The sequence below is a fragment of the Phyllobates terribilis genome, unplaced genomic scaffold, assembly GCF_046119375.1.
Source record: "Phyllobates terribilis strain yellow unplaced genomic scaffold, ASM4611937v1 Scaffold_8__6_contigs__length_399053987, whole genome shotgun sequence".
In the NCBI taxonomy this organism is placed as follows: Eukaryota; Metazoa; Chordata; class Amphibia; order Anura; family Dendrobatidae; genus Phyllobates; species Phyllobates terribilis.
The window spans coordinates 67,942,474-67,970,236 of NW_027362768.1; the positions used below are offsets into that span (position 1 = coordinate 67,942,474).

The 27,763-nt window shown below is 44.2% G+C and overlaps 1 protein-coding gene across 3 annotated transcripts in view; it reads right to left on the reverse strand.

Moving 5' to 3' along the window:
- The window catches only part of DDR2 (discoidin domain receptor tyrosine kinase 2), a 1,082,289-nt gene that overhangs the window by 330,854 nt on the left and 723,672 nt on the right, over positions 1–27,763 (reverse strand). For 2 of the 3 annotated variants that reach the window (XM_073643022.1, XM_073643021.1), the window contains one exon: positions 23,514–23,702. The exons of the other annotated variant lie outside the window; for it this stretch is intronic. In XM_073643022.1, the coding sequence (XP_073499123.1) occupies positions 23,514–23,702 (189 nt within the window). The remainder of the gene's footprint in view (positions 1–23,513; positions 23,703–27,763) is intronic. 3 annotated transcript variants of the gene reach the window in all.

The following is a 27,763-nucleotide window of genomic DNA, read 5'->3' on the forward strand; positions in this document are numbered from 1 at the left end:
CACTCAACTGCTCATGTACCTACACCTCAAAAAACATCTCTAGGAGCAGACTTTTCTTACCTTTGACTCGGCAAAAAATCTTACTTAGCTCTTATTCATTCTCGTTTGGACTATTGCAACTCTTTACTAATTGGGCTTCCTCTTACTAAACTCTCCCCTCTCAAATCCATCCTGAATGCAGCAACCAGGATCATATTGTTTTCCAACTGCTACACTGATGCCTTTACCCTGTGACAGTTGTTGCACTGGTTGCCTATCCGATACAGAGTTCAATATAAACTTATCACTCTCACCAACAAAGCGCTCCATGGTTCAGCACCCCCCTACATCTTGTCCCTCATTTCAGTCTACCACTCTACTTGTGGCCTATGTTCTGCTACTGACTTAAAACTAAAATCCTCAATAATCCGAATCTCCCATTCCCGCCTCCAAGGCTTCTCGCTTGCTGCTCCAATTCTTTGGAATGTACTACCCAGGACAATTCAATTAATTCCCAATACCCACAGTTTTAAGCGTGGGCTAAAAACACATTTCTTTGGACTGGCCTATTGCCCCACCTCACTTATCTGTCCCCGTTTGGCCCACACAAAATTTTCTTCAAAATCAAGACTCCCGTAGCATTTGTTCACACCCTGCCTGCACACATTGGCTGGTGACCAGTTCATGCAGCGTTATGTGCATACCCCATTTAGCATATTATGGCTGTATTGTACAATATACGCACATTTTACCATTTACCTGTCGTGTCTCCTCTACTTTCTCATAGACTGTAAGCTTGCGAGCAAGGGCCATCACTCCTTTTGATATCTGAGTTATGCTTATTCTGTAATGTCTTTATTGCCTGTACAAGTCTCCTCTAAAATTCTAAAGTGCTGCAGAATATGTTGGCGCTATAAAAATACAAATTATTATTATTGCAGCGATACCAGATTTGTATAACTTTATTATGTTTTGCTACTTTTGTACATTAAAAACTAGTTTCCAATGCTGCAAGTTATCAGCTGTAATATACAGCTGACACCAGCTCAGCCGGTACTTGTCAGGGGCGCTATTCACTTATTCATCAGTGCCATTGTGCTTAAGATGAGTTTTTCACACTCTAAATTTTCACTGCTTCAAAAATGCAACGTCTTGCAGATCCAGCAAAGTGGATGGGATTTATAGAAAACTTGTGTCCAATTTGCTTCTTTTTTACTCAGAGTAAACTGACCTCCGGTGCTTGTTTCAAATCATGTCACTCTCCGCAGGAGAAATGTTACCCCTTGGTTCCCGGTCAGGCACCTCTCACCCAGCCAAATGAGATGTCACACTTTTGCTCTGATGAGGGGCAGTACCCCAAAACACAGTGTCTGCAAATTGAGATTTTGGTTTTGGCTTTAATCATAAGTCATGTGACAAGACTCTTTAGAGAGTCAATATTGACTTTTAGGATTGCTACTTCCTATAAGTGGCACTAGAGCTCTAGCCCTCTTCCTCTGTGAAGAGACAATTTTCAAATCAGCAGCATTTCAATTTCTCTTGTGGGTATGCTAAGTTTTATGTGGTGATTTTTTTCCCATAGAATTGCATTAGATGTGGAAAATTGAAAGGTAAAAAACACACATTCATTTTTATTGCATTGCCACTGTGAAATCGCACTAAAAACACATGTAAATCGCACATGACAATATCAATAAAAGCTTTTCAAAGTCAAATACCAGGAAGAATCAAAAACAAAGCAGCTTCATTTAAAACATGACATATTAACCCCTTTCTGATGTGGGCCGTACTAATATGTATCTGGGCCCAGGGTCTTTTGGGCCACGAAGTGAAAAAAATATTAAAAAAATAAATAGTAAAAATATTTTTTAAAAAATGAAAAAAATAATCCCCAAAAAAGTATAAATATGTTGTACCCATAAATAAATATTATTTTGAAAAAAAACAAAAACAATAAAAAGTACACATATTTGGTATAGCCGCATCTGGAATGACCTGACCTATAAAACTGTCCCACTAGTTAACCACTTTAGTGAACACTAAAAAAAAAAAAAAAAAAAAAAAAAAAAAAATGAAGCAAAAAACAATGCTTTATCATCATAGCGCCAAAGAAAAAATGGAATAACACGCGATCAAAAAGACGAATGTCCCACAAAAAACAAGCCACCATACCGCTCCATCAGCAGAAAATAAAAAAGTTACAGCTCTCAGAATAAAGCGATGCAAAAAAATTTTTTCTATAAAATAGCTTTTATTGTGTAAAAGCGACAAAAAACATAAAAAAAAACAATATAAATGTGGTACCGCTGTAAACGTACTGACCCGAAGAATAAAGCTACATTATCAATTTTACCTCACGCGGAATGGCATAACAAAAAAAAAAACAATTCCTGAATTGTTGTTTTTTGTTTCTTCTGCTTCCCAAAAATTATTATTATTATTTATTATTATAGCGCCATTTATTCCATGGCGCTTTACATGTGAAAAAGGGGTATAATACAAGAACAATTACAATAATCTTGAACACAATGTGACAGCGACTGGGACAGGAGGAGCGAGGACCCTGCCCGCGAGGGCTCACAATCTACGAGGGATGGGTGAGGATACAGTAGGTGAGGGTAGAGCTGGTCATGCAGCGGTATGGTGGAGCGGTGGTTACTGCAGGTTGTAGGCTTGTCGGAAGAGGTGGGTCTTCAGGTTCCTTTTGAAGGTTTCCACGGTAGGCGAGAGTCTGATACGTTGGGGTAGAGAGTTCCAGAGTAGGGCGGAAGCACGGGAGAAATCTTGTATATGGTTGTGGGAGGAGGAGATAAGAGGGGAGTAGAGCAGGAGATCTTGTGAGGATCGGAGGTTGCGTGCAGTTATGTAACGGGAGACTAGGTCGGAGATATATGGAGGAGACAGGTTGTGAATGGCTTTGAATGTCATGGTTAGGGTTTTGAACTGAAGTCTCTGAGCAATGGGGAGCCAGTGAAGAGATTGACAGAGAGGAGAGGCCGGGGAATAGCAGGGGGACAGGTTGATTAGTCGAGCAGCAGAGTTTAGGATAGATTGGAGGGGTGCGAGAGTGTTAGAGGGGAGGCCACAGAGCAGGAGGTTGCAGTAGTCAAGGCGGGAGATGATGAGGGCGTGCACTAGTGTTTTTGCAGATTCATGGTTTAGGAATGTGCGGATCCGGGAGATATTTTTGAGTTGGAGTCGGCAGGAAGTGGAAAGGGCTTGGATATGTGGTTTGAAGGAGAGTTCCAAGTCCAGGGTTACCCCAAGGCAGCGAGCTTGAGGGACTGGGGAGAGTGGGCAGCCATTGACATTGATAGATAGGTCAGTTGGGAGGGTTGAATGAGATGGCGGAAAGATGATGAATTCTGTTTTGTCCATGTTAAGTTTTAGAAATCTGGCAGAGAAGAAGGATGAAATAGCAGACAGACATTGTGGGATTTTGGTTAATAAGGAGGTGATATCGGGTCCAGAGAGGTAGATCTGTGTGTCATCAGCATAGAGGTGATAATGAAAGCCATGAGACTCTATGAGCTGTCCCAGGCCTAAGGTGTAGATGGAGAAGAGCAGGGGTCCTAGAACTGAACCTTGCGGGACACCGACAGATAGGAGGCGAGATGAGGAGGTGGTGTGTGAGTGGGAGACACTGAATGTCCGGTCTGTTAGGTATGAGGAGATCCAGGATAGGGCCAAGTCTGTGATGCCGAGAGATGAGAGAGTCTGGAGTAAGTGGGAATGGTCCACTGTGTCAAAGGCAGATGACAGGTCGAGGAGGAGGAGGACAGAGTAGTGTCGCTTAGATTTGGCGGTTAGTAGGTTGTTTGTGACTTTAGTCAGTGCAGTTTCAGGAGAATGGTGCGGTCAGAATAGAAAGCAATCAAAAAATGTCAGGTGCCTGAAAATGGTACCAACCAAAACGTCAACTTGTCCTGCAAAAAAACAAGCTGTCACATGACTCTGTCGGCCGAAATATGGAAAAGTTATATCTCTCAAAATATGGTGATGCAAAAACTAGTCTTTGCAAAAAAAGCTTCTTTTAGTGTGTGACAGCTATCAGTCATAAAAAAACGATATGAATCTGGCATCACTGCAATCGCACCGACCCGAAGAATAAAGTTGTCTAATCACTTATACCGCACAAGGAAAGGTGTAAAAAATAAACTCTAGGGTTAGGGTTGTGCTAGGGTTAGGGATACTGTTGTGCTAGTTTTAGGGTTGTGCTAGTTTTAGGGTTGTGCTAGTTTTAAGGTTGTGTTGGGGTTGGGATTTTTTCAAAAGTAAAGAAAAAAAAATGATTACGATATGGCGACTAGTGTTGAGCGCAAGTGCTCGCTACTTGAGTTTGCATCGGGTGCTCAGTTATGCACGAATGACATGCTCGAGTCTCCGCCCCATATGCTTTTTGGCCAAAAAAACCTTGCTGGGATTGCCCGTCATGCATGAGGGGATCCACGCATGGATTTTTGGTTGTCTAAAGTAGCATTTTTGTGAAAAAAGTTAAATGTTGATTTTTTTCTTCCACATTACAAAAATTCCTGTTAAGCACCTGAAAGGTTAATAAACTTCTTGAGTGTGGTTTTGAGCACCTTGAGGGGTGCAGTTTTTAGAATGGTGTCACTTTTGGGTATTTTCTGTCATAAAGGCCCCTCAAAGTCACTACAAATGTGATGTGGTCCTTAAAAAAATGGTTTTGTAAATTTTGTTGAAATAATGAGAACTCACTGGTCAAGTTTTAACCCTTATAACTTCCTAACAAAAAAAAAATTGTTTCCAAAATTGTGCCGATGTAAAGTAGACATGTGGGAAATGTTATTTATTAACTATTTTGTGTGACTTATCTCTCTGATTTAAGGACATGAAATTTCAAAGTTTGAAAATTGCGAAATTTTCATCAAATTTCCGATTTTTCACAAATAAACGCAAGTCATATTGAAGAAATTTTACCACTATCATTAAGTACAATATGTCATGAAAAAACAGTCTTAGAATCAGTGGGATCCATTGAAGCATTTCAGAGTTATCTAATATATAAAGCTGATGTGTGTGTGTGTATGTATGTATGTGTGTATGTCCGGGATTGGCATCTGCAGCGTCGCAGCTACAGCCACAAAATTTTGCACAGTCACATGTCTGGACACCGAGAGCATCATAGGCTATGTTGTGAGGCGAAATTTTAACCCCGCGCGTTCCAACTCACCAAAAAATTTTGCCCCTATCTACATAATGGGGAAAAAGAGAAAGGAAAAGTGTTGGAGGCTAGTGTTGAGCCACCCCCGTAGTGTTCGAGTTCGGTTCGGTTCGTCGAACACCCGTGTGTTCGCCGAACTGTTCGTCGAACTGTTCGTCGAACACCTTCGAACACCGTTAAAACCAATGGCAGGCAAACAAAAACACATAGAAACACATAGAAAACACCTTCAAAGGTGTCCAAAAGCTGACAAACTGCTCAGAAGACACAACTAACACATGGAAAAGTGACAAGTACATATAGTCATGCGAAAAGAAAAGAGGTGGAGGAGTAAAAGGAGGGGGAGACACAGATATAGGCATGTCATGCCCTTCTAAAATCCAAAAAATGAGAAGCCGACACGTTCAGTCCGCTCCTGCCCGTGCCACCTCCGTGTCGCCGGGTTTGTGCCAGAGCCGCGGTGAACCCTGACGGCCAGCCCCCCTCTCCCAATACTGGTGCCTGTCCGCTGGTGGGTCGAGCGAGCCCCCCTGTGGTGGAGGCAGCTCTAAGCTTTTTAATTTAAATTGTCTCTCTAATTTGAATGAATACACTTTAAATCCATTTACAAAGATCTATTGGAGGGCAAGTCTCATGCCAGCAGCCGCGTAATTCCAGCTCCAGTAGCGTCCACTAAAGCTGCTGCAGTTAAAAAGCTTTTATAAGGATCGAGCTCGACTGTCCACCGCAAGGCATCCTACTGCCAGTCCCAGCCCCTATGCCTTGGGGTGCCTCCTGATGCTCTTCACTGAGTATCCCGTGGTCCCGAAGCATTTCCTTTGAAAAAATTAAGTGTCCAAACTACAGGTGGTGTAGCTTGCTTAACAGCCGGGATAATCCGCTGACTAGCAGACACTGCTACTAGGCACAAAGTATTTCCTGGGCTAGATGCAGTTAAAAATTTGTAATTAGATACTCTCATTGGATGCTGAGAAAGCATTCCATAGAGTCTCCTGGCACGCCATATATGATTCTCTTAAAAAGCTTGGGGTAGGGGTCTAGGGGACCCTTTTATAGATAAAATCACGGCCCTGTATCACAATACGTCACCTAGGCTGAAGATAAATGGAACTGTAGCACCCTGAGGGCTCGGTTGCTACAGAGGTATTGCACCTCACCCAGAGGTGTGATATCTCACTCTCAGGTAAGGATGGAGTGTGGATCAGGACCCGACACCTGCATGCATTACACCACATTGCCGTGGGGCAGGGCGACCAATATGCCTCTGAGATGGGCACGACAGTCCCTGTCCCTGGCTGGAGTGGGGGGAGGGAACACTGAGGAAACGGAACCCTGTAGTGCAGGAGCAGGGAGGAAGCAGTTCCTGGGTGCATTGAGAAGGGAGTATAAAAGGTGGGCACCATCTTAGTTCAGTGCAGAGAAGTCTGAGCAGAAGTGGCAGGGAGCAGGGGCTCTGCATGAGCTCTGCTCCGGAGGCGGGCCTAGTAACAGAGGCCCAGGCCTGGAAGAGGGAGAAGGAAGGAAGAGGAGCGGAGAAGGCTCCAGGAACGAGGAATGAAGGGATCCCAGGGGTGTGGACGGGCGAGTCGCCACCTCACGCCCGAATCCACCTGCGTGGAGGGGTCAGGCCAAAGGGGGAGACCGGTCCCCGAAACTAGAGGTGGCAGGAAACGACCCTCAGCTAGAAACCGGAGGCTGTGACATTTTATGTGGCGCAGCCCCTCGCTACACCCGCTAGGAAGGCACCACTTAGGGTCAGGGAAACTGGCGCCAAGTTTACCAAGAGGAGGCCCGAGTCAGCCGGACAGAAGGGTTGGTAAGAAAGGCCAGACAAAGGACACACAAAGGGGGTCCTGTGAAGCGCTCCAAAGTTATCTGGGAGTTGTCTGAGCCCCTCACCTGGTGAGCACAGTACGACGTGGGCAGCCATTACCTGCAGACGTGGTCTGGATAATAAGAACTGTGAGTAACGGCCCTGGACTGCATCACTGACTCCGTGTCGTTACTGCTGCTGCCCTGCACCATCACCCCCATCCTCCGCATACACTGCCCTGAGGCTATACTCCTCCCGTGGGGAGTTATGCTACGCTCTGCTGCACCCACAACACCAGCCTCAGCGGTCTGCCCTGCAGCGGCGGTTCACTCTGACCGCAATCCACGGGTGGTGTAGTCGGACATTTAAACATCAAAACCACATAAATAGTTCCGCCACTGGTTTGACCACCCTGAGCCACGGAACCGGGTCGCCGCCACGAAGACTACAACCACCAGCATCCACCAAAAAGGGTCCGGCTCCGGGTGTCCCAAGGCCCAGGGGGTGCACCAGAACATTTTCATCACCTTTCACAATCACCAATGGGACAAGGCAGGGATGTCCTCTGTCCCCTCTCTTATACATCCTAGTGACGGAGCACCTGCTCTCATCAATTCGCCATAACCCCAATATTAGGTGGATTGAGGTGGGAGGCACCGAGTACAAGTGCTCTCTATTTGCTGATGATGTCCTAGTATATATTACTCAATCACATATATCCATCCATGCTGTTATAGCTGAAATAGATCACTTTGTTACATGGTCAAATTTTAAAATCAATGCAGCGAAGTCTGAGGCCCTCGATGTCTCCCTCCCCAAATCCATATAGGATTCCATCCAGTCCAACTTTCTCTTTGCCTGGCCCTCACAGGGTGACAAATACTTAGGAATTCCTATTCATAGAGACCTCTCCCATCTATGTTATCTTAATTTTGGGCCCTTTATTGAACAACTCCATACAGACCACGGTTGGCAAGTTAGAACTGTAAGATTCACTACGTGAACCACTGGTGTTTTGTGGAAAAGCACATGTACACTGTGTTCCAAATTATTATGCAAAAAGTGTTTAGGAGTGATAAGGGAAGAATTTGTTTGTTTTTCAGTTAAACTCATTGATGGTGATGTGTGTCAGGGCTCTTTATATCACTGTAAGCAATTGCAGACACCTGTGCTAATTAGTTTGGCAGGTGTGTCCAATGAAAGGCAAGACTACTTAAGAAGGCTGTCTCACATTATTAAGCAGCCTACATTTTCTGCCAAAATGGGAAAGAAAAAGGATGTGTCGGCTGCTGAGAAGCAACAAATTGTGGAGTGTTTAGGTCAAGGCATGACTACAATCAACATTGTGCGATGATCAGGATGAAGTGTCTTGGCAATCAAGAAGTATGTAGCTGATTCACAGTACACACGTGTGCGTGCTGATAAGGGCAAATTGAGGACTCTTTCCTACAGGCAATTACGTCAGGTTAAAAGAGCAGTGGCAAAAAAGCCTTGTCATAGCAGCAGACAAGTTTTTAAGCTGCTGGTGCCTCCAACGTCCCCCGAACAACAAGATGCAGGGTCCTTCAGAGGTTTGCAGCTGTGCATACGCCATCCTGTCGACCTCCTCTATCCACTTCACACAAGCAGAAACGGCTCCAGTGGGCCAAACATTACATGAAGACTGATTTCAAAACTGTTTTTTTCACGGATGAGTGCCGTGCAGCGCTCAATGGTCCAGATGGATGGAGTGGAGGATGGCTGGTTGATGGACACCCCACGCAAACACGGCTACAGCGCCAACAAGGAGGAGGTGGAGTAATGTCTTGGGCTGGAATCATGGGGAGAGAGATTGTCGGCCCCTTTAGGATCCCTGAAGGCGCTAAAGATGAACTCCATAATGTATGTGGATTTTCTCAAACAGCACTTCCTGCCATGGTTCAAGAAGAAGAACCGTGTATTTCACAGCATGATAATGCACCATCTCATGCTGCACATAAAACATCTGCATCTCTGGCTGATATGGGCATAAAAGGGGACAAACTTATGGTGTGACCCCCATGCTCCCCTGACGTCTACCCCATTCAGAACCTCTGGAGCATCATCAAAAGGAGTGTCTATGATGGCGGGAGGCAGTTCACATCTAAGCAACAGCTCTGGGAGGGTATTCTGTCCTCATGCAAAACAATTGAAGCAGAAACCATCCAAAACCTGACAAATTCAATGGACGAGAGAGTTCAGAAGCTCCTTTCGAACAAGGGGTCCTATGTGAAAATGTAACATCACATAGAATAAAGTTTTGAGTTGAAAACTGTTTGATTTCAATTTCTAATAACCTGCTAATGCTTATAATTTCAAAAATGACCATTTTTTTGGTCTTTATTAAAATGAAAAGGTTGATCGAAAAGTTTGGGGGATCTAAGAGTGTGGCAACCCTGTAGTCATGATTACTTCGAATTCTGACAATATGAGGGTCATGTTGCAGGTAGTGCAGCAAGAAGGCACTTATGTGTCTTGCGCATCTCGGAGCCCCAAAATTATTTTCCGGGCTAGATGCAGCTAAAAATTATTATTAATTTTAAATCTGGTGGAGCTTAGTATAGATGGCCTAATAGGATCAGTGCTGCACACTGCTACAAAGCCCAAATTATTTTCCAGTCAAGATACAGATAAACATGATTAGTAATTTTAAATCTGGTGGAGCTTATTATAGATGGCCTAATAGAATCAGTGCTGCACACTGCTACAAAGCCCAAATTATTTTCCAGCCAAGATACAGATAAACATGATTAGTAATTTGAAAGCTTAAAACGGTTGGTAGGGTGATTTTAACCAATCATCAAGCTTTTACTCTCCCCAGGATGACACAGGGGTAGAAAAGTCGTTTCGGATCCATGATTTGTTCATCTTTATTAACGTGAGTCTGTCTACATTATCAGTGGAGAGCCGCGTGCGCTTATCTGTCAGCACACCCCCAGCAGCGCTGAACACACGTTCAGACAGAACGCTGGCTGCGGGGCATGACAAGATCTCCAAGGCGTAAGTGGCTAGCTCCGGCCATTTATCCAGATTGGAAGCCCAAAAAGAGCAAGGGTCCAGTGACACAGTCATGGCTTCAATGTTTACTTGGAGATACTCCTGTACCATCGTCTCTAGGCGTTGACTATGTGTCAGACTTCTTGTCTCCTGTGGCCTTGCAAAGGATGGGCTAAAAAAGTGGTGAAATGATTCCGCAAAATTGATGTTACCAGCAGATACTGTGGTTCTGTTACGGTTTGAGTGCTGAACACTTGACGGTCCCACGGTTGGCAAGTTGGAACTGTGAGATTCACTACGTGCACCACTGGTGTTTTGTGGAAAAGCACATGTAAGATTCTGCAACAGTCTCTGCTGATACTCCTGCATGCGTGCATCCCTTTCTATGGCAGGAATAATTTCTGCAAATTTACTTTTGTACCGGGGATCTAACAGTGTGGCAACCCAGTAGTCAGGATTATTTCTAATTCTCACAATTCGAGGGTCATGTTGCAGGTAGTGCAGCAAGAAGGCACTCATGTGTGTTGCGCATCCAGGAGCACCAAGTCCCTGTTGTGTTGATGGCGAGGTAACAATCATGCTTCCTTCCTCTGTCCTCTCCCCCCAACCTCGCACAACAGAAATGTGATCAAGGTCTCCCTCATCTGATGAATCTTCCATCAGTTCGTCCTCCACTTCTTCCTGGGCTCCTGCACCTTCCTCACTAGTTTGGCTGCTACCATGCGCCCTGGTAAAACCATCTCCACCACCCTCACATGCCTGCAGCCTTGGTGCTGCCGACCATCTGGACCTTGCAGATGTTAGCCCTTCCGCATACAACTCCTCCTCCTCTACTTCCTCCACCTCCTCTTGTGCCACCACCTGACTCCGAATTCTGTTTAACATGTGCTCCAGCATGTAAATCACCGGAATAGTCATGCTGATAATGGCATCGTCAGCACTAAACATCTTCGTCGCCATTTCAAAACTGTGCAGAAGGGTGCATAGGTCCCTGATCTGAGACCACTCCTCCAGCGTGATTTGCCCCACCTCTGGATCTCGTTGGCCCAGGCTATACGTCAGAACGTATTGCACCAGGGCTTGTCGGTGCTGCCACAGTCGCTGAAACATGTGCAGAGTTGAATTCCACCGGGTAGGCACATCGCATTTTAGCCAGTGAAATGGCAGGCCCAACGACTTCTGTAGAGATGTAAGTCGCTGAGCTGCGGGATGCGAACGGCGGAATTGAGCACACAGCGACCGTGCCCTCTGCAGAAGGCCATCTAGTCTGGGATAGTGGGCTAAAAATTGCTGGACAACCAGGTTCAACACGTGAGCCATACAAGGCACGTGTGTGACATTGCCCCGGCGAAGGGCCGCACCCAGGTTTGCAGCATTGTCGCACACGGCCTTCCCTGGTTTCAGGTCCAGTGGAGACAACCATTCATGAAATTGGTTCTCCAGAGCTGACCACAACTCCTCAGCTGTGTGACTCACATTTCACAGACATTTCAAAGTAAAAACCGCCTGATGACGTTGAGCCCTACTGCCAGCATAGTAAGGAGGTGTGCAGGATCCCTTCTGCGCAGTTAGAAAGATTGTGGCATGACCAGACAGGCTTTGGGTGCAGGTGGAAGACCGAGAGGAGGTTGAGGAGGCAGAAGCAGTGGAGGAACTTTGACATAAAGAGGATTGACGCACAACTCGTGGGGACGGCAAGACTTGGACAGCAGCCCCTTGTCCTGCTGTCACCATAGTTACCCAGTGCCCAGTCAGCGACATGTAACGCCCCTGTCCATGCCTACTCGTCCAAGTGTCTGTGGTGAAATGCACCCTGTCACACACAGAGTTTCTCAAAGAAGCAGTGATGTTGTGTGCGACATGCTGGTGGAGCGCAGGCACACCTTTCTTTGAGAAGTAGTGCCGACTGGGCATCTGGTACTGGGGCACTGCGACAGACATAAGGTCTCGAAAATCCTCTGTGTCCACCAGGCGGAAAGGCAGCATTTCTGTAGCCAAGAGCTTGCAGATGGTGAAATTCAACCTCTTAGCTTTCTCATGGCTAGGAGGAAATGGTCTTTTACTTGTCCACATCTGAGGGACCGAGGGTTGGCTATTGTGCTTAGACGGGGTTGATAAGGGTGTCCCCGGCAAACTGCCGGTCTGTGAGGAAGATGCAGGCGGACATGTTAGGTTGCCTTGATCCAAAGGTGGTGCTATCGATGTCGGACAGCGCTCAACACCAGCTGGTGTTACCACCTCCAAAGAAAATGATGACCTGCCAATCACGCTGGCTGTTGCGGGTAAAGAGGTGGCAGGTCTGCGCCCCAAAACAGGTGTGACTGCTGTCCCCCCAGTCACAGAGGATGAAGAGGCCGCGGATGCACAAGATATGACAGACGGTGGTTGGCCCGGCCGGCTAGGCCGCATTGTAGCACACTGGGCTTCCCACTGCAACTTATGCTTCATGTCCATGTGCCGGTTCATGCATGAAGTACTCAAACTATGTATTTTTTGGCCTCTACTTAGCTTTTGCTGACAAATGTTACAGATAACACGAGTTGGGTCATTTTTATCGATCTGAAAAAATGCCCAGGCTATGCAAGGCTTAGCACCCATGTGACCTGAAGAGCCACCACGACTTGTGGTGAGAGGCAGAGTTGTGTTTGAGGATGCAGTTGTTGACGTGCTTCCAGTACTACGTCTCTGTCCAGGAAGGCGCAACCTGACCTCGTCGTCACTAGCATCTTCTTCCACCTCCTCTGCTGACCTCATCTCTTGGCTGACTGTGGGTTGACGGTAAGTGGGATCTCCAACCTCATCATCATCACCCTGTGCGTTATCACACCCGTCGTCCTCAGAGCCAACCTGTTCCTGCCCTGACAAAAAACTAAAGTTGTCGCTCCAATCAGGTATTTGAGTCTCATCATCATCTTCCTCATTGTCTCCAACAACAGGAGTTACAGTTTGGGAATGAGGGTCTACATTATGGTCAGAACCTTCTGCGTCTGGTCCTGGATCCGACTCATAAAGATTCTGGGCATCAGTGCAGATCATTTCCTCGTCTGGATTCACAGAAGCGCTGGAGTCGACCTCTGATTCCCAGGCTATAGTATGAGTAAACAGCTCTGCAGACTCAACCATCTGTTCTACCTCATACTCAGACGGGCAGCTGGAGATTTGGGAGCTGTGAGGAAGCAAGTGCGATTGGGGTTACACCTTTGAGGACTGGAGTATTTGTGATGTTGAAGTTGATGTGGAGGAGAGCCCACTTAAAGGAGCACTTGATATCCGTTGAAGCACCTGCTGTTTTTGTGCCTCATCTGGAATTTGTAGCGATTGGCGTGGCCGTAAGAAAGGGATCTTATCACATTGTCCGCTAAAAGAAGTAGACATTTTAGTTTGGCTGGAAAATGGTCTTTCTTCTGCAGATGTTACTGTTGCTTTAACACCTACCCCACGGACACAACCTTTTTTCCCCTTCCCAACACGCCTATTCCCCTTTCCACCAGCAGCAGGCCTTTTTCAACTCATTTTGGTGGTTAACTAATTCACAACTCTGGAGTTGTTTGCACAAAAAAACAATGGATGGGAACCGAGCAGAGCTGAGTGGCCAAACTGTGGTATTAGGCCAAAACTATTGGCTGGGTTAGATGCAGAAAAAAATTATATTCAATTTGCAACCTGATGGAGGTCAGTATAGATGGACTAATAGAACAAGTCCCACACACAGCTAGAAGGCCAAATATTTTTTCAGAGCTAGATGCAGACAAAAAATTATTTTTAATTTGCAACCTGATGGAGGTCAGTATAGATGGACTAATAGAGAAAGTCCCACACACTGCTAGAAGGCCAAATATTTTTTCAGAGCTAGATGCAGATAAAAATTATTTTTAATTTGCAAACTGATGGAGGTCAGTATAGATGGACTAATAGAGAAAGTCCCACACACAGCTAGAAGCCCAAATATTTTTTCAGAGGTAGATGCAGAAAAAAATTATATTCAGTTTGCAACCTGATGGAGGTCTGTATAGATGGATTAATAGAACAAGTCCCACACACCACTAGAAGCCCAAATATTTTTTCAGAGGTAGATGCAGAAAAAAATTATATTCAGTTTGCAACCTGATGGAGGTCTGTATAGATGGATTAATAGAACAAGTCCCACACACAGCTAGAAGCCCAATATTTTTTCAGAGGTAGATGCAGAAAAAATATATATTCAGTTTGCAACCTGATGGAGGTCAGTAATAATGGACTAATAGAGAAAGTCCCACACACTGCTAGAAGGCCAAATATTTTTTCAGAGCTAGATGCAGACAAAAAATTATTTTTAATTTGCAACCTGATGGAGGTCAGCATAGATGGACTAATAGAGAAAGTCCCACACACTGCTAGAAGGCCAAATATTTTTTCAGAGCTAGATGCAGATATAAATTATTTTTAATTTGCAACCTGATGGAGGTCAGTATAGATGGACTAATAGAGAAAGTCCCACACACTGCTAGAAGGCCAAATATTTTTTCAGAGCTAGATGCAGAAAAAAATTATATTCAGTTTGCAACCTGATGGAGGTCAGTATAGATGGACTAATAGAACAAGTCCCACACACAGCTAGAAGCCGAAATATTTTTTCAGAGGTAGATGCAGAAAAAAATTATATTCAGTTTGCAACCTGATGGAGGTCTGTATAGATGGATTAATAGAACAAGTCCCACACACAGCTAGAAGCCCAATATTTTTTCAGAGGTAGATGCAGAAAAAAAATATATTCAGTTTGCAACCTGATGGAGGTCAGTATAGATGGACTAATAGAGAAAGTCCCACACACTGCTAGAAGGCCAAATATTTTTTCAGAGCTAGATGCAGACAAAAAATTATTTTTAATTTGCAACCTGATGGAGATCAGTATAGATGGACTAATAGAGAAAGTCCCACACACTGCTAGAAGGCCAAATATTTTTTCAGAGCTAGATGCAGATATAAATTATTTTTAATTTGCAACCTGATGGAGGTCAGTATAGATGGACTAATAGAGAAAGTCCCACACTCTGCTAGAAGGCCAAATATTTTTTCAGAGCTAGATGCAGATATAAATTATTTTTAATTTGCAACCTGATGGAGGTCAGTATAGATGGACTAATAGAGAAAGTCCCACACACTGCTAGAAGGCCAAATATTTTTTCAGAGCTAGATGCAGATATAAATTATTTTTAATTTGCAACCTGATGGAGGTCAGTATAGATGGACTAATAGAGAAAGTCCCACACACTGCTAGAAGGCCAAATATTTTTTCAGAGCTAGATGCAGATAAAAATTATTTTTAATTTGCAACCTGATGGAGGTCAGTATAGATGGACTAATAGAGAAAATCCCACACACTGCTAGAAGGCCAAATATTTTTTCAGAGCTAGATGCAGAAAAAAATTATATTCAGTTTGCAACCTGATGGAGGTCAGTATAGATGGACTAATAGAACAAGTCCCACACACAGCTAGAAGCCCAAATATTTTTTCAGAGGTAGATGCAGAAAAAAATTATATTCAGTTTGCAACCTGATGGAGGTCTGTATAGATGGATTAATAGAACAAGTCCCACACACCGCTAGAAGCCCAAATATTTTTTCAGAGGTAGATGCAGAAAAAAATTATATTCAGTTTGCAACCTGATGGAGGTCTGTATAGATGGATTAATAGAACAAGTCCCACACACAGCTAGAAGCCCAATATTTTTTCAGAGGTAGATGCAGAAAAAAAATATATTCAGTTTGCAACCTGATGGAGGTCAGTATAGATGGACTAATAGAGAAAGTCCCACACACTGCTAGAAGGCCAAATATTTTTTCAGAGCTAGATGCAGATATAAATTATTTTTTATTTGCAACCTGATGGAGGTCAGTATAGATGGACTAATAGAGAAAGTCCCACACACTGCTAGAAGGCCAAATATTTTTTCAGAGCTAGATGCAGAAAAAAATTATATTCAGTTTGCAACCTGATAGAGGTCAGTATAGATGGACTAATAGAACAAGTCCCACACACTGCTAGAAGCCCAAATATTTTTTCAGAGCTAGATGCAGAAAAAAATTATATTCAATTTGCAACCTGATGGAGGTCAGTATAGATGGACTAATAGAATGATGCTATGCCCAAAAGATTTTACTTCACTAGGTGCAGTAAAAAAATTGGTATTCTATACACAGGTGGTATATCTTGCAACACAGATAGGCTACTCCACTGACTAACACACTCTGCAATAGGCCAAAAAGGATTAGCTTTGCTAGATTCAGCCAAATGCTGTGAAAAAAATTTGCACAGCACTGGCACAGACCTGCCTGGCAAAAACTGATAGGAACTGATGTAACCTAGTCCTGAAAAGGACTGCAATTACAATTAGTCTTTACTCCCACAATCTATCTATTTAAGAGCACAGACCTGCCTGATAAAAGTCGTAGGAAATGCTGTAACCTAGTCCTTAAAAGGACTGCAATCACAACTATTCCCTACTCCCAAGCTATCTGTAGATTTGGGCGAAAATTGGCTTGAAATTAACAAGGTATAGCGCACACAGCAACAGCGGTGCTGTCTAACACGCAGCTGCAGCAGTGAGAAAATGGTGGCGACGGGGAAAATGGCTTGGTCTTATAGGGCAAGGACATGTGACATACACTGCCAATGACACATGCCCTTGCTTGTGTGAAAAAAAGCACTTCGCTCCGTGTGTGCGCTGCTGATAGGCTGACAGATTGCACCTCCCCACTGTAAATGCGGGAAAGAGAAAAAAAAATGGAGATCTTCATTATTCCTGCAGAGATCCATCCCCTGCCCCTCCTCCCACCCCGCTGTACACTCAAACTGCGTATTAACATTAATTTTCATCATTACTGAGAAAAAATCCAGTTATGATTTTGGTGCACGAACAGTTATCGAACATAACCTCGAACAGCCAAATTTTTCTCAAATCGTTCGTGTTCGCCGAACGGCTCGAACACCGCCCAAAACAGCTCGAATTTGAGATTGGCGAACAGTTCGAGTCGAACAACGCTCATCTCTATTGGAGGCAAATTGACAGCTGCCAGATGTGAACAAGGGGAATTTAAAGAATGAGAGCGATGGCGCCAAAGAGTATATACCGTACAGTTGCTAAGGTGGGGCCCCGACATGGGATACTCACCACACACGGGGATATGAACACACACATAAAATGCGCCACACACTACCACGTGCTTGAACACATATACCACCCTCAGCACACACAAAACTCATCTCACAAAGATTTATCAGGCTGCCAATAGCAACCAATCACAGCTCAGCATCTATTTTGCTACAGTTAATTAATCTGAGCTGTGATTGGTTAGTATAGGCAACAAAGGACATTCTCAGTATAACAAAGCTTGTGTAAGGTAATAAGATGTCAGTTAGGGTGTGTTGGTGGAAAGGCTGATGTCAGTCACATTACTTCTATGTGAGAGTATATAGAAACTGCCAGTTACAGACTATTTTTACCACAATAATGCCTCATAAGAAAAGGAATTTCATGGCACGAATGTCAGCTGATGCGAAAAGAAAAGCTGCATTACGGGCCAATAAAAAATGTGAAGACAGAGAAACAAGGCTGACACACATGAGAACAGCAGCTGCTTCCTCAAGAGCCAATGAACTTTCTGAGCAGAGGGAAGCGAGGCTTGCAGACAAGAGAACAAGAACTGCTTCCTCAAGGGCCAATGAACTTTCTGAGCAGAGGGAAGTGAGGCTTGCAGACATGAAAACAAGAGCTGCTTCCTCAAGAGCCAATGAACTTTCTGAGGACAGGGAAGCGAGGCTTGCAAACATGAAAACAAGAACTGCTTCTTCAAGAGCCAATGAACTTTCTGAGGAGAGGGAAGCGAGGCTTGCAGATAAGAGAAGAAGAGTTGCTTCCTCAAGGGCCAATGAGTCATCTCAGCAGAGAGAAGGCCGACTTGCCACTAAGAGAATTCTATTTCTTCCACCAGGGCACAGGAAATTGTTGGAGATTTGAAACATGCTGCCTTTTGTTACCAGTCAGACATAAACTATCAGGATAATCCTAAATTTCAGATAGGAAAAATGGATGTGGTCTGCATGTACTGCAGTGCCCTGAAATGGAAAGATGAACCGCCAGGTTTATGCTTTGCAAATGGCAAGATAAAACTTCCACCTCTCCTGTCGCAACTAGATCCCCTAAAGTCTTTGATGACAGGTACCAGTACAATATCAAAGCATTTCTTGGACAACATTAGGAAGTACAACTCCTGCTTCCAAATGACATTATTTGGTGCAACAAAAGAAATGTTTACAACAGGATTTATGCCGACATTTAAAGTTCAAGGACAGGTTTACCACTCAATTGGCTCACTGCTTCCATTACATGGAGAAGAACCTCAATTTCTTCAACTCTTCTTTATGGGAAATGCAGAAGAAGAGGCTCAGCGGAGATGCTCTTTAATTCCTAACACTTGCCTTGATATTGTCACTATTTTGCAGCAGTTCCTTCACTCCAACAATCTATATGTTCAACTTTTCAAGACTGCACTTGAATGCATGCCAAATGACGAATACAAGGTTGTCATTCGAGCTGACAAAACACCACAAGGTGAACATCAGCGACGTTTCAATGCTCCCACATTTGATGAGGTAGCCATCTTGATTGTAGGAAATAATTTTCAAAGCCGTGACATTGTGCGTCAGAAAAGGAACAATAGTTTGCAATGAGCAGCAGAAACTCACAGGTCCTATGATGCTCTGCAATATCCAATCATCTTTTGGCAGGGACAGAATGGCTATCACTTTGGAATACCTCAGACAGATCCTACAACAGGCAACCCTTCATGACTTCGGAATGTATGACTATACGGTCTACTATACGCAGCCCACTGAAAACCCCCCACTTACTATAAATAAAAACCACCACACTGTAACATTGGATATAATGGCCACAGCAGCCTCATTTATTATATAACAGCATGTAAACATAAATAACATTAATTAACATTAAATTAACTCTGAAAAAGGAGGAGGAGAATTAAAGGCTCCAACATTTTGGAGAAAAACTGCAACAAACAGCTCCACCATGCCATCCCTGGCCGCACCACAACCGACCCAGGGGGACCCAGCTGACTGTTGCCCATCCAGAAATGTCCCGCTGAAACCTCGCTCAGTAGGGACCCGTTTTAAATTTTAACACCCGCTTAACACCGATGGGAGTCACCCATCCCTGCAGTGGGCTCCCCCGTCCTCCTTCGATGTAAGCAACCGCCTTCAAAACCCCCTCCTTTTCCTCCAACCGCTGTGACAATTTAATTAGGAACAATATGCAAAATTGCAAAGCAAATAGGGCGGGTGGCGGGAGATTCAGGTACGTTAAACTTTCCCCAATGGACTACCCCCACCGCCCCTCACCTTATATACCCCCCACAGAGATACCCCCCACTAGCCAATCAGATAACCCCGTACTATCCCCCTGCCCCTATACTCCTCCCCTACAAATTTGCGCCCAAAACTCTATTCCTTACATTAACCCCTTACCACCCCAAATTACGGCCTAGCAGACCTCCTGAGTCATGCGGCCCTCCCCTTAAGCCCCCTATGGGGGGGATGCAGTCCGGGCCATACTGGAAAAAAAGTGTCTGCCATGGACTTCTATGCATATAGGATCATGACAAGATTTGCAGAGGAAAATCACATCTTGAAATGCAAACACCTCTTCCACCAATTTATTGTTGACATGTATGCAAAGATCGAGAGTGAACGTCTTTTATATATCCGACTAAATCAAAAGAAGCTCAGGGCAGAGTAATATATTCACCTTAGAAATGCTGTTGCAAATGATACTGATCCAAAAGAAATGGGGAAAATGGTTATTCTTCCATCAACTGTCACTGGAAGCCCACGACACATGCATGAATACACACAGGATGCAATGACTTATGTGAGAAAGTATGGCCATCCAGATCTTTTCATCACCTTTACTTGCAATCCTGCCTGGGAGGAAATTGGAGGGCACCTGTTGCCGGGCCAAAAAACAGTGAATCGCCATGACCATGCTCTGGTTTTCAAACAGAAACTTTCAAAAATGTCTAATCTCATCACAAAATCACATATTTATGGTGAGACTCAGTGCTGGATGTATTCAGTTGAATGGCAAAAAAGAGGCCTTCCTCACACCCACATCTTGATTTGGCTGAAGCAAAAAATACAGCCTACCGAAATTGACAATATTATCAGTGCCGAATTGCCAGACCCTCAGATTGATCCATTTCTGTTTGACACCATCACAAAAAACATGATCCATGGTCCGTGTGCGAGTCTCAACAAAAATTCTCCCAGTATGATTGATGGCAGGTGTTCAAAGTATTACCCACGATCCCTGGTCTAAGAAACCCAAACAGGACAAGATGGATACCCAGTCTACCGAAAAAGAAAGCCAGGGGATGGTGGTTTCATAGCAAAGCTCAAAATGCGTGTTGGATCATCACTCCAAGAGATAGAAATTAACAACAGGTGGGTAGTGCCTTACAAACCTTTGCTCTCAAAAATCTTCCAGGCCCACATAAATGTCGAATCTTGCCACTCTGTGAAATCAATCAAGTATATCAGCAAATATGTCCGCAAAGGAAGTGATCAAGCAGTTTTTGAACTCCAGAAAAGTGGACCTATTATTGATGAAGTGGAGGCATTCCAGATGGGCAGGTACATAAGCAGCAATAAAGTTGTTTGGAGAATACTAGGATTCTCCATTCATGAGCGCTACCCACCACTTGTGCATCTGAGTGTGCACTTGGAAAATAAACAGAGAATTTATTTTAACCCAGCAAACTTGCAGCAGCAGCTCCTAACACCACCTAAGACGACCCTCTTGGCATTTTTTGAGCTGTGTCAACAAGACCCTTTTGCAAAAACAATTCTCTACTGTGATTTACCAAAGTACTACACTTGGAATGCCTCCAGAAAAACACTGGAAAGGAGGAAACGGGGGCTTTATATTGAAGGCTATCCAGGGGTGAAAGCAACTGATACTCTTGGTTACATCTACACTGTTTATCCGTCAAATGCAGAGTGCTTCTACCTGCGCATGTTACTTCATGTTGTCAAAGGCCCTAAATCATTTTCTGACCTGAAGACCGTCGGAGGCCATGTGTGCGAAACATTCAGGGAGGCTTGCCAAAGAAAAGGACTTTTGGAAAATGATGGACACTGGGACATGACCCTCAGTGAAGCAGCAGCCACACAAACCCCAAAGCGACCAAGACACCTCTTTGCTATTATTCTAACAACCTGTAGCATTTCAAATCCTCTTGAGATTTGGACAAAGTACAAAACTGATCTCAGTGAGGACATCCTCATGCAGATTAGAAGGGAAAATCCTCAGCAACTCATCAACTTCACTGAGGAAATGTTCAATGAAACTTTAATGCTCCTTGAAGATCAGTGCATAGCAATGTCAGGAAAAGCCTTACAGTTGCTTGGTATGCCTGCTCCAATAAGAAATCCTGAAGGCATCCAAATGTGTAGGGAGATTTTCCTAGAAACAAACTACAATATTGATGAACTGACAGCATTTGTGTCTCAGAACCAATATTGGTACCAGATCAAAGGGACGCCTATAACTACAATTAAGTTTAAGTGAAACCAACAAAGGTGGGTCTGTCTTCCTTGATGCTCCAGGTGGAACAGGAAAGATATTTGTATTCAACTTGCTCCTGGCAAAATTTCGACAACAAAAAAGATTGCACTTGCAGTGGCATCTTCTGGAGTTGCAGCTACGCTTTTAAAAGGTGGCAGGACAGCACATTCGACATTCAAACTACCACTTAACCTGTCTCATAGTGACAGCCCCGTGTGTAATATTGCCAAAGAATCAGGACTGGCCAAATTGCTTCAAAAATGCAGTGCCATCATTTGGGATGAATGCACCATGTCACACAAAAGGGCTCTGGAAGCAGTGGACAGACTGCTGCAAGACCTGCGTAGCAACAAACATATCATGGGAGGAGTAGTTGTTGTTTTGGCAGGTGACTTCCCCCAAACACTACCTGTTATTCCAAGATCAACCCCTGCAGACGAACTGAATGCCTGTCTCAAAGCATCGTACCTTTGGAGAAAAGTAAAGAAAATGTCACTGAACACAAACATGAGGGTCTACATGACAGGCGATGTTTCTGCTGGACTGTTTTCGAGCCAGCTGTTGACTATTGGAGATGGCAAGGCACCAGTAAACTCAACCACTGGACAGATCACCTTCCCAAGCAACTTTTGTTGCATTGTGACTTCCATTGAGGAGTTGAAAGCAAAGGTTTTTCCAAACATTCAACTTCACTTCAAAAATTCTGGCTGGCTGTGTGAAAGGGCTATTCTAGCTCCCAAAATGACAGTATCAACAATATCAATCTTCAAATTCTAAATCTCCTTCCAGGTGTGTGCACAATCTACAAGTCAGTGGATACAGTAATAGACCCTGCTCAAGCATTATTTTATCCAACTGAGTTCCTCAATTCCTTGGAGCCACAAGGACTTCCTCCTCACAACCTCTTTCTAAAACCTGGAGCACCTATTCTGCTATTGAGAAATTTGGATCCACAAAGCTGTGTAATGGAACAAGACTCTTGATTAAGAACCTGTTTCCACAAGTAATTGAGGCAACCATTTTGACAGGATGTGCCACAGGAGAAGATGTTTTCATTCCAACAATTCCTCTCATTCCATCTGATTTGCCTTTTGATTTTAAACGCCTCCAGTTTCCTGTACGACTGGCATTTGCTATGTCCATCAACAAGGCTCAGGGACAGTCCTTGAAAGTAGTTGGAATCGATTTACAATCTCCATGCTTTTCTCATGGTCAACTTTATGTGGCCTGTTCAAGAGTTGGAACAGCCAAAAATCTGTTTGTGTTTGCACCTGAAGGAAGAACTAAGAATGTCGTTTATCAAAAGGCTCTCGAATAAGGAGTAGAAGATTACTTCACATTACTTGGCCAATTTAGTTAAATCTGTGTGGAATATCTCTGGTGTTGAAATATATGTTGTGAAATGCTTCTATTAGCTTAGTTTTTGCCTTTTAATAATTACATTTCTATCTATTTGTTTTGTGGTTTTTGTGTGGAGAATACATTTTTGTTAACACATTCTATTTTGCTAACAGCAGTTATTAACCCGGGCGAAGCGCGGTAGTACAGCTAGTTACCTCATAAAGTGACAGTGGTCAGAATTGTAAAAATTGGCCCGGTCATTAATGTGCAAACCACCCTCGGGGATAAAGGGGTTAAAAAGTGGCAAAAAATTCAGCATCAAAAAAGTGATAAGAACACATGTAAAGAAAATGCACTCAATGAAAATATGCAAGTAACCTAATTTACTCAATGGTATAGAAAATCGGCAACATCAAAAACTAGGCAAAATCTCATCGTGGGAACGTAGCCTTACTGACCAACATAAAAAGGCGTATCAGTTGTCATTAAGGGGTCAATTACCTTGCAGAGTTTTCTTTCAATCTAAATAGTTTACTTTTAACATCTGTGAAAACTTACTTGATAGTCATAGATGTACTCTGTTCTTTTTCTGCTTGCTGGCGTGAAAGAAACTGATTAAGGTCTCCATTTTCCATATACTCTGTAATCATGCACAGTGGGTCCTCTGCAATACACACTGCCAGCAGGCGAATAATGTTAGGATCCTTCAACCTAGACATTATCTTGATCTCCTTTAGAAAATCATTTCTGCAAAACAATTTATCAAATGGTCATATCAAAACGATTCCTCATCTTATGAAATGTCAAATAACATAGTCTTCCTTCAACCTTAAAAACTATGTTACTAAATCCATCTAGTTCAACCCATAGCTTAACATGTTGATCCAGAGGAAGGCAAAAAAAAACATGTGGCAAACACTAAGCTCCACTTTGGGGAAAAAAATCCCTTCCTGACTCCACATACGACAATCAGACTAGTTTCCTGGATCAACGCCCTATCAAGGAATCTAGTATATATAACCTGTAATATTGTACTGTGGCACCCCTGAGGGTTCGATCGCCACAGGGATGCTGCACCTCTTTAATGGGGTGTAGTGTTCCTCCTCTTAGGTAAGAACGGTGCGATGGTCAGGACCCCACCTCCACATCCAACACCACACTTCTCCCTCCAGAGGGGGCTAGTAGGCACCAGGTGCTGCCCCTACTGGAAATTGGGAGACTGGGGAACCAAGAGATAGGGGAACCAATTAGTGGGTGAGGGTGGAGGACTCACATTTTAGTGACACTTAATATTTCATATTTAATACACAGCCATCTTGGTTCTGGGTTCTTTGATCGTGATCTCCCTCCCTGAGTGTGGATCCTGTGTAGACCTGCAGATGATGGAGACACGGCCCTCATACCCTGGCCTTGGGTCGAGGGGCAGGTTGCAGATAATGGATGTCTCAGCCCGGTCAGGGACCATGACCAAGAAGGCCCGGAGCTTAAGAGTGTAGCTCCACTGCAAATGGATCCCGGGGGATGCAGACGGAGCGGTATATGCAACCTGTCCTCGCTAATCTGATCTATTCAGAGGGATTCCGGCTGCAAGAGGGGTACCGGCCCCGACACCTGACCTTGCTACTCAACGTCCTGGTCAGGGAAGCCCGGTAGGCCCTGAGGATACTACCGGGTAACGGAAGGAGCGGAGCTGCCACCCGTACCCTTTTTCTGAGTGAAGTTCAGAGGGAGACCCAGCCTATCTACACACACACAGACAGGAAAGGACCCGGTCTGAAGTCTAGGAACACTCTGGTGCGGGGTCCTGATTGAACACAGGACTTACTCGGAGGTTGTCGGACCCCCCCCCCCATCTCTGGTGACCGCAGAACTCCGCGAGGAGCAGGGAGAAGCCTTTCAACTGCAATCTCCACCGTGAGTAAACAACCCTGGAAGTTAACCCCTATGGCCTCCGGACTCTTTATTCTGCACTACATCACACTACGCAGGACCAGACCTCCTATACTACAACCCCCTCCATCCTGTCTCTCTGCCCTGAGGCCCTGCTCCACCTGTGGGGAGTAGTAACAACGCTGGCTGCCACAACATCCCGCCTCAGAGGTCTGCAGCAGCGCTGGTGGTCTTCACCAGGTACCACAGGTGGCGTAGTCGAGATCAGCCACTCAACCCGGATAAGCCTGTACCACCTTTTTTAATGTGACGGCCCTGGGCACGGAGCGGGTCCGGGCCACGGCTGCACCCCATTGACAACATAGGACCCGGCTCCGAGTCCCCCATCTCCCAGGGTAGGGCTTCGAGCGTCACAGAGTACTTTTCAAGAAAAGCATCCAGGCTCTTTTTAAATTTTAGTAGCGAATCACACATTACAACATCATGAGGCAGAGAGTTCCATAGTCTCACTGCTCGTAGGCTATGTGCCCACGTAGCAGATTTGATGCAGAGAGTTTTTGCCTCTCTTTGGCAGAAAAAAACACATGCAGATTTACATGCGTTTTTTCTGCCAGGTGAGAAGCGTTTTTTCAGTGTTTTTACATGCATTTTCGTGTGCGTTTTTTCAAGCACTTTTCCAAGCGATTTTGTGCTTGACAAGTTGGTCACACAATATAAATCCATGCAACCGGCATGGATTTATAATGTGTGACCAACTTAGAAGCTTTAAATGCAGCATCTATAGTACAAAAAAAAAGAATTAAAAAGTTAAAAACAAAAAAAACCTGTATACTCACCTCTCCAGTCTTCTCCCAGTGGCTCCCGGCGATGATCCTCTCTCATCGGCATCAGGTAGTGTACTGTCAGGACCTGCGGTGACGTCATTTAGTCAGCTGATGGTCACGCGACAATCACCTGACCGCCGACGTCAGCGGTCGCAGGTGACTAAATGACATAACGGCAGGTCCTGCAAGTACACCTCGGGACGACAAGGAGAGAGGACGCCGCCGGGAGCAGACCAGGGGCCGCCGGAAAGGTGAATATACAGGTTTTGTTTATTTTTAAATTTTTTATTTGTTTTTTTCACCGTGTGGTAGCCGGGATGGAGAGGAGTTGTAGTCTCCTCTTCATCTCGGGTACCACACGCACCGCGATTACGCTGCAAATTCACGGCCATTGAATTTAATTGAAACACAGCAAATCCACATATAGCTGCGGGTTTGCTGCATTTCAATGTGCCTCAATGGCCGCGAATTTGCTGCGTAATCGCTGTAGAAATGGTCATGCTGCGTTTTGCAACGCAATGCGAATTCGGCACGCTAATTAGCGCATCATGTGCACAGCACATCCAAATTCACATTGCTTTGCATGGCAGACGGTTTTACAAGCGTTTTCGCGGCCGTAAAAATGCTACAAAAACGCTACGTGGGCACATGGCCTTACAGTAAAGAATCCCCATCTGTGATTATGATTAAACCTTCTTTCCTCCAGACATAGAAGATGCCCCCTTGTCCCCATCTCAGGCCTAAGAGTAAAAAGATCAGTAGAAAGGTCTTTGTACTGTCCCCTCATATACTTGTACATAGTAATAAGATCACCCCTAAGCCTTCGTTTTTCCAAACTAAATAACCCCAAATGTAATAACCTGTCTTGGTATTGCAGACCCCCCAGTCCTCTAATAACCTTGGTCGCTCTTCTCTGCACCCTCTCTAGTTCAGCTATGTCTTTCTTATACACCGGAGACCAGAACTGTACACAGTATTCTAAGTGTGGTCGCACTAGTGACTTGTATAGAGGTAAAATTATGTTCTCCTCATGAGCATCTATGCCTCTTTTACTGTATCCCATTATTTTATTTGCCTTTGCAGCAGCTGCCTGACACTGGCCACCAGACATGAGCTTGTCGTCCACCAATACACCCAGGTCTTTTTCAGTTACAGTTTTGCCCAGTGATTTAAAATTAAGCATATAATTATACATTTTATTTCCTCTGCTCAAGTGCAATACCTTACATGTATCCCCATTAAAGCTCATTTGCCATTTATCAGCCCAAGCTTCTAGTTTACATAGATCCTCCTGTAATATAAAATTGTCCTCCTCTGTATTTTTTACCCTGCAGAGTTTAGTGTCATCTGCAAATATTGAAATACTACTCTGTATGCACCCTACAAGGTCATTAATAAATATGTTAAAAAGAAGGGGGCCCAATACTGACCCCTGTGGTACCCCACTGTTAACGGAGACCCAGTCTGAGTGTGCTCAATTAATAACCACCCTTTGTTTTCTATCACTGAGCCAGTTCTTAACCCACATACATATATTTTCCCCTATCCCCATTGTTCTCATTTTATGTATCAACCTTTTGTGTGGAACCGTATCAAAAGCTTTTGAAAAGTCCATATACACAACATCCACTGCATTTCCTTGGTCCAGTCCAGAACTTGCCTCCTCATAAAAACTGATCAGATTAGTTTGACAGGAACGGTCCCTCGCAAACCCATGTTGATATTGGGTCATGAGGTTATTTTTCTTCAGATACTCTATTATAGCATCTCTTAGGAAACCCTCCAGGATTTTACCCACAGTAGAGGTTAAGCTTACTGGCCTATAATTTCCAAGTTCAGTTTTTGTCTCCTTTTTGAATATTGGCACCACATTTGCTATACGCCAGTCCTGTGGTACAGACCCTGTTATTATGGAATCTTTAAAGATTAAAAATAATGGTCTATCTATGACTTTACTTAATTCCTGCAGTACTCATTAGTGTATCCCATCCGGGCCCGGGGATTTGTCAACTTTAGTGATTTTTAGACTCCGCCGTACTTCCTGCTGGGTTAAGCAAGTGACATTTAATGGAGAATTTTTGTTATTACTGATCA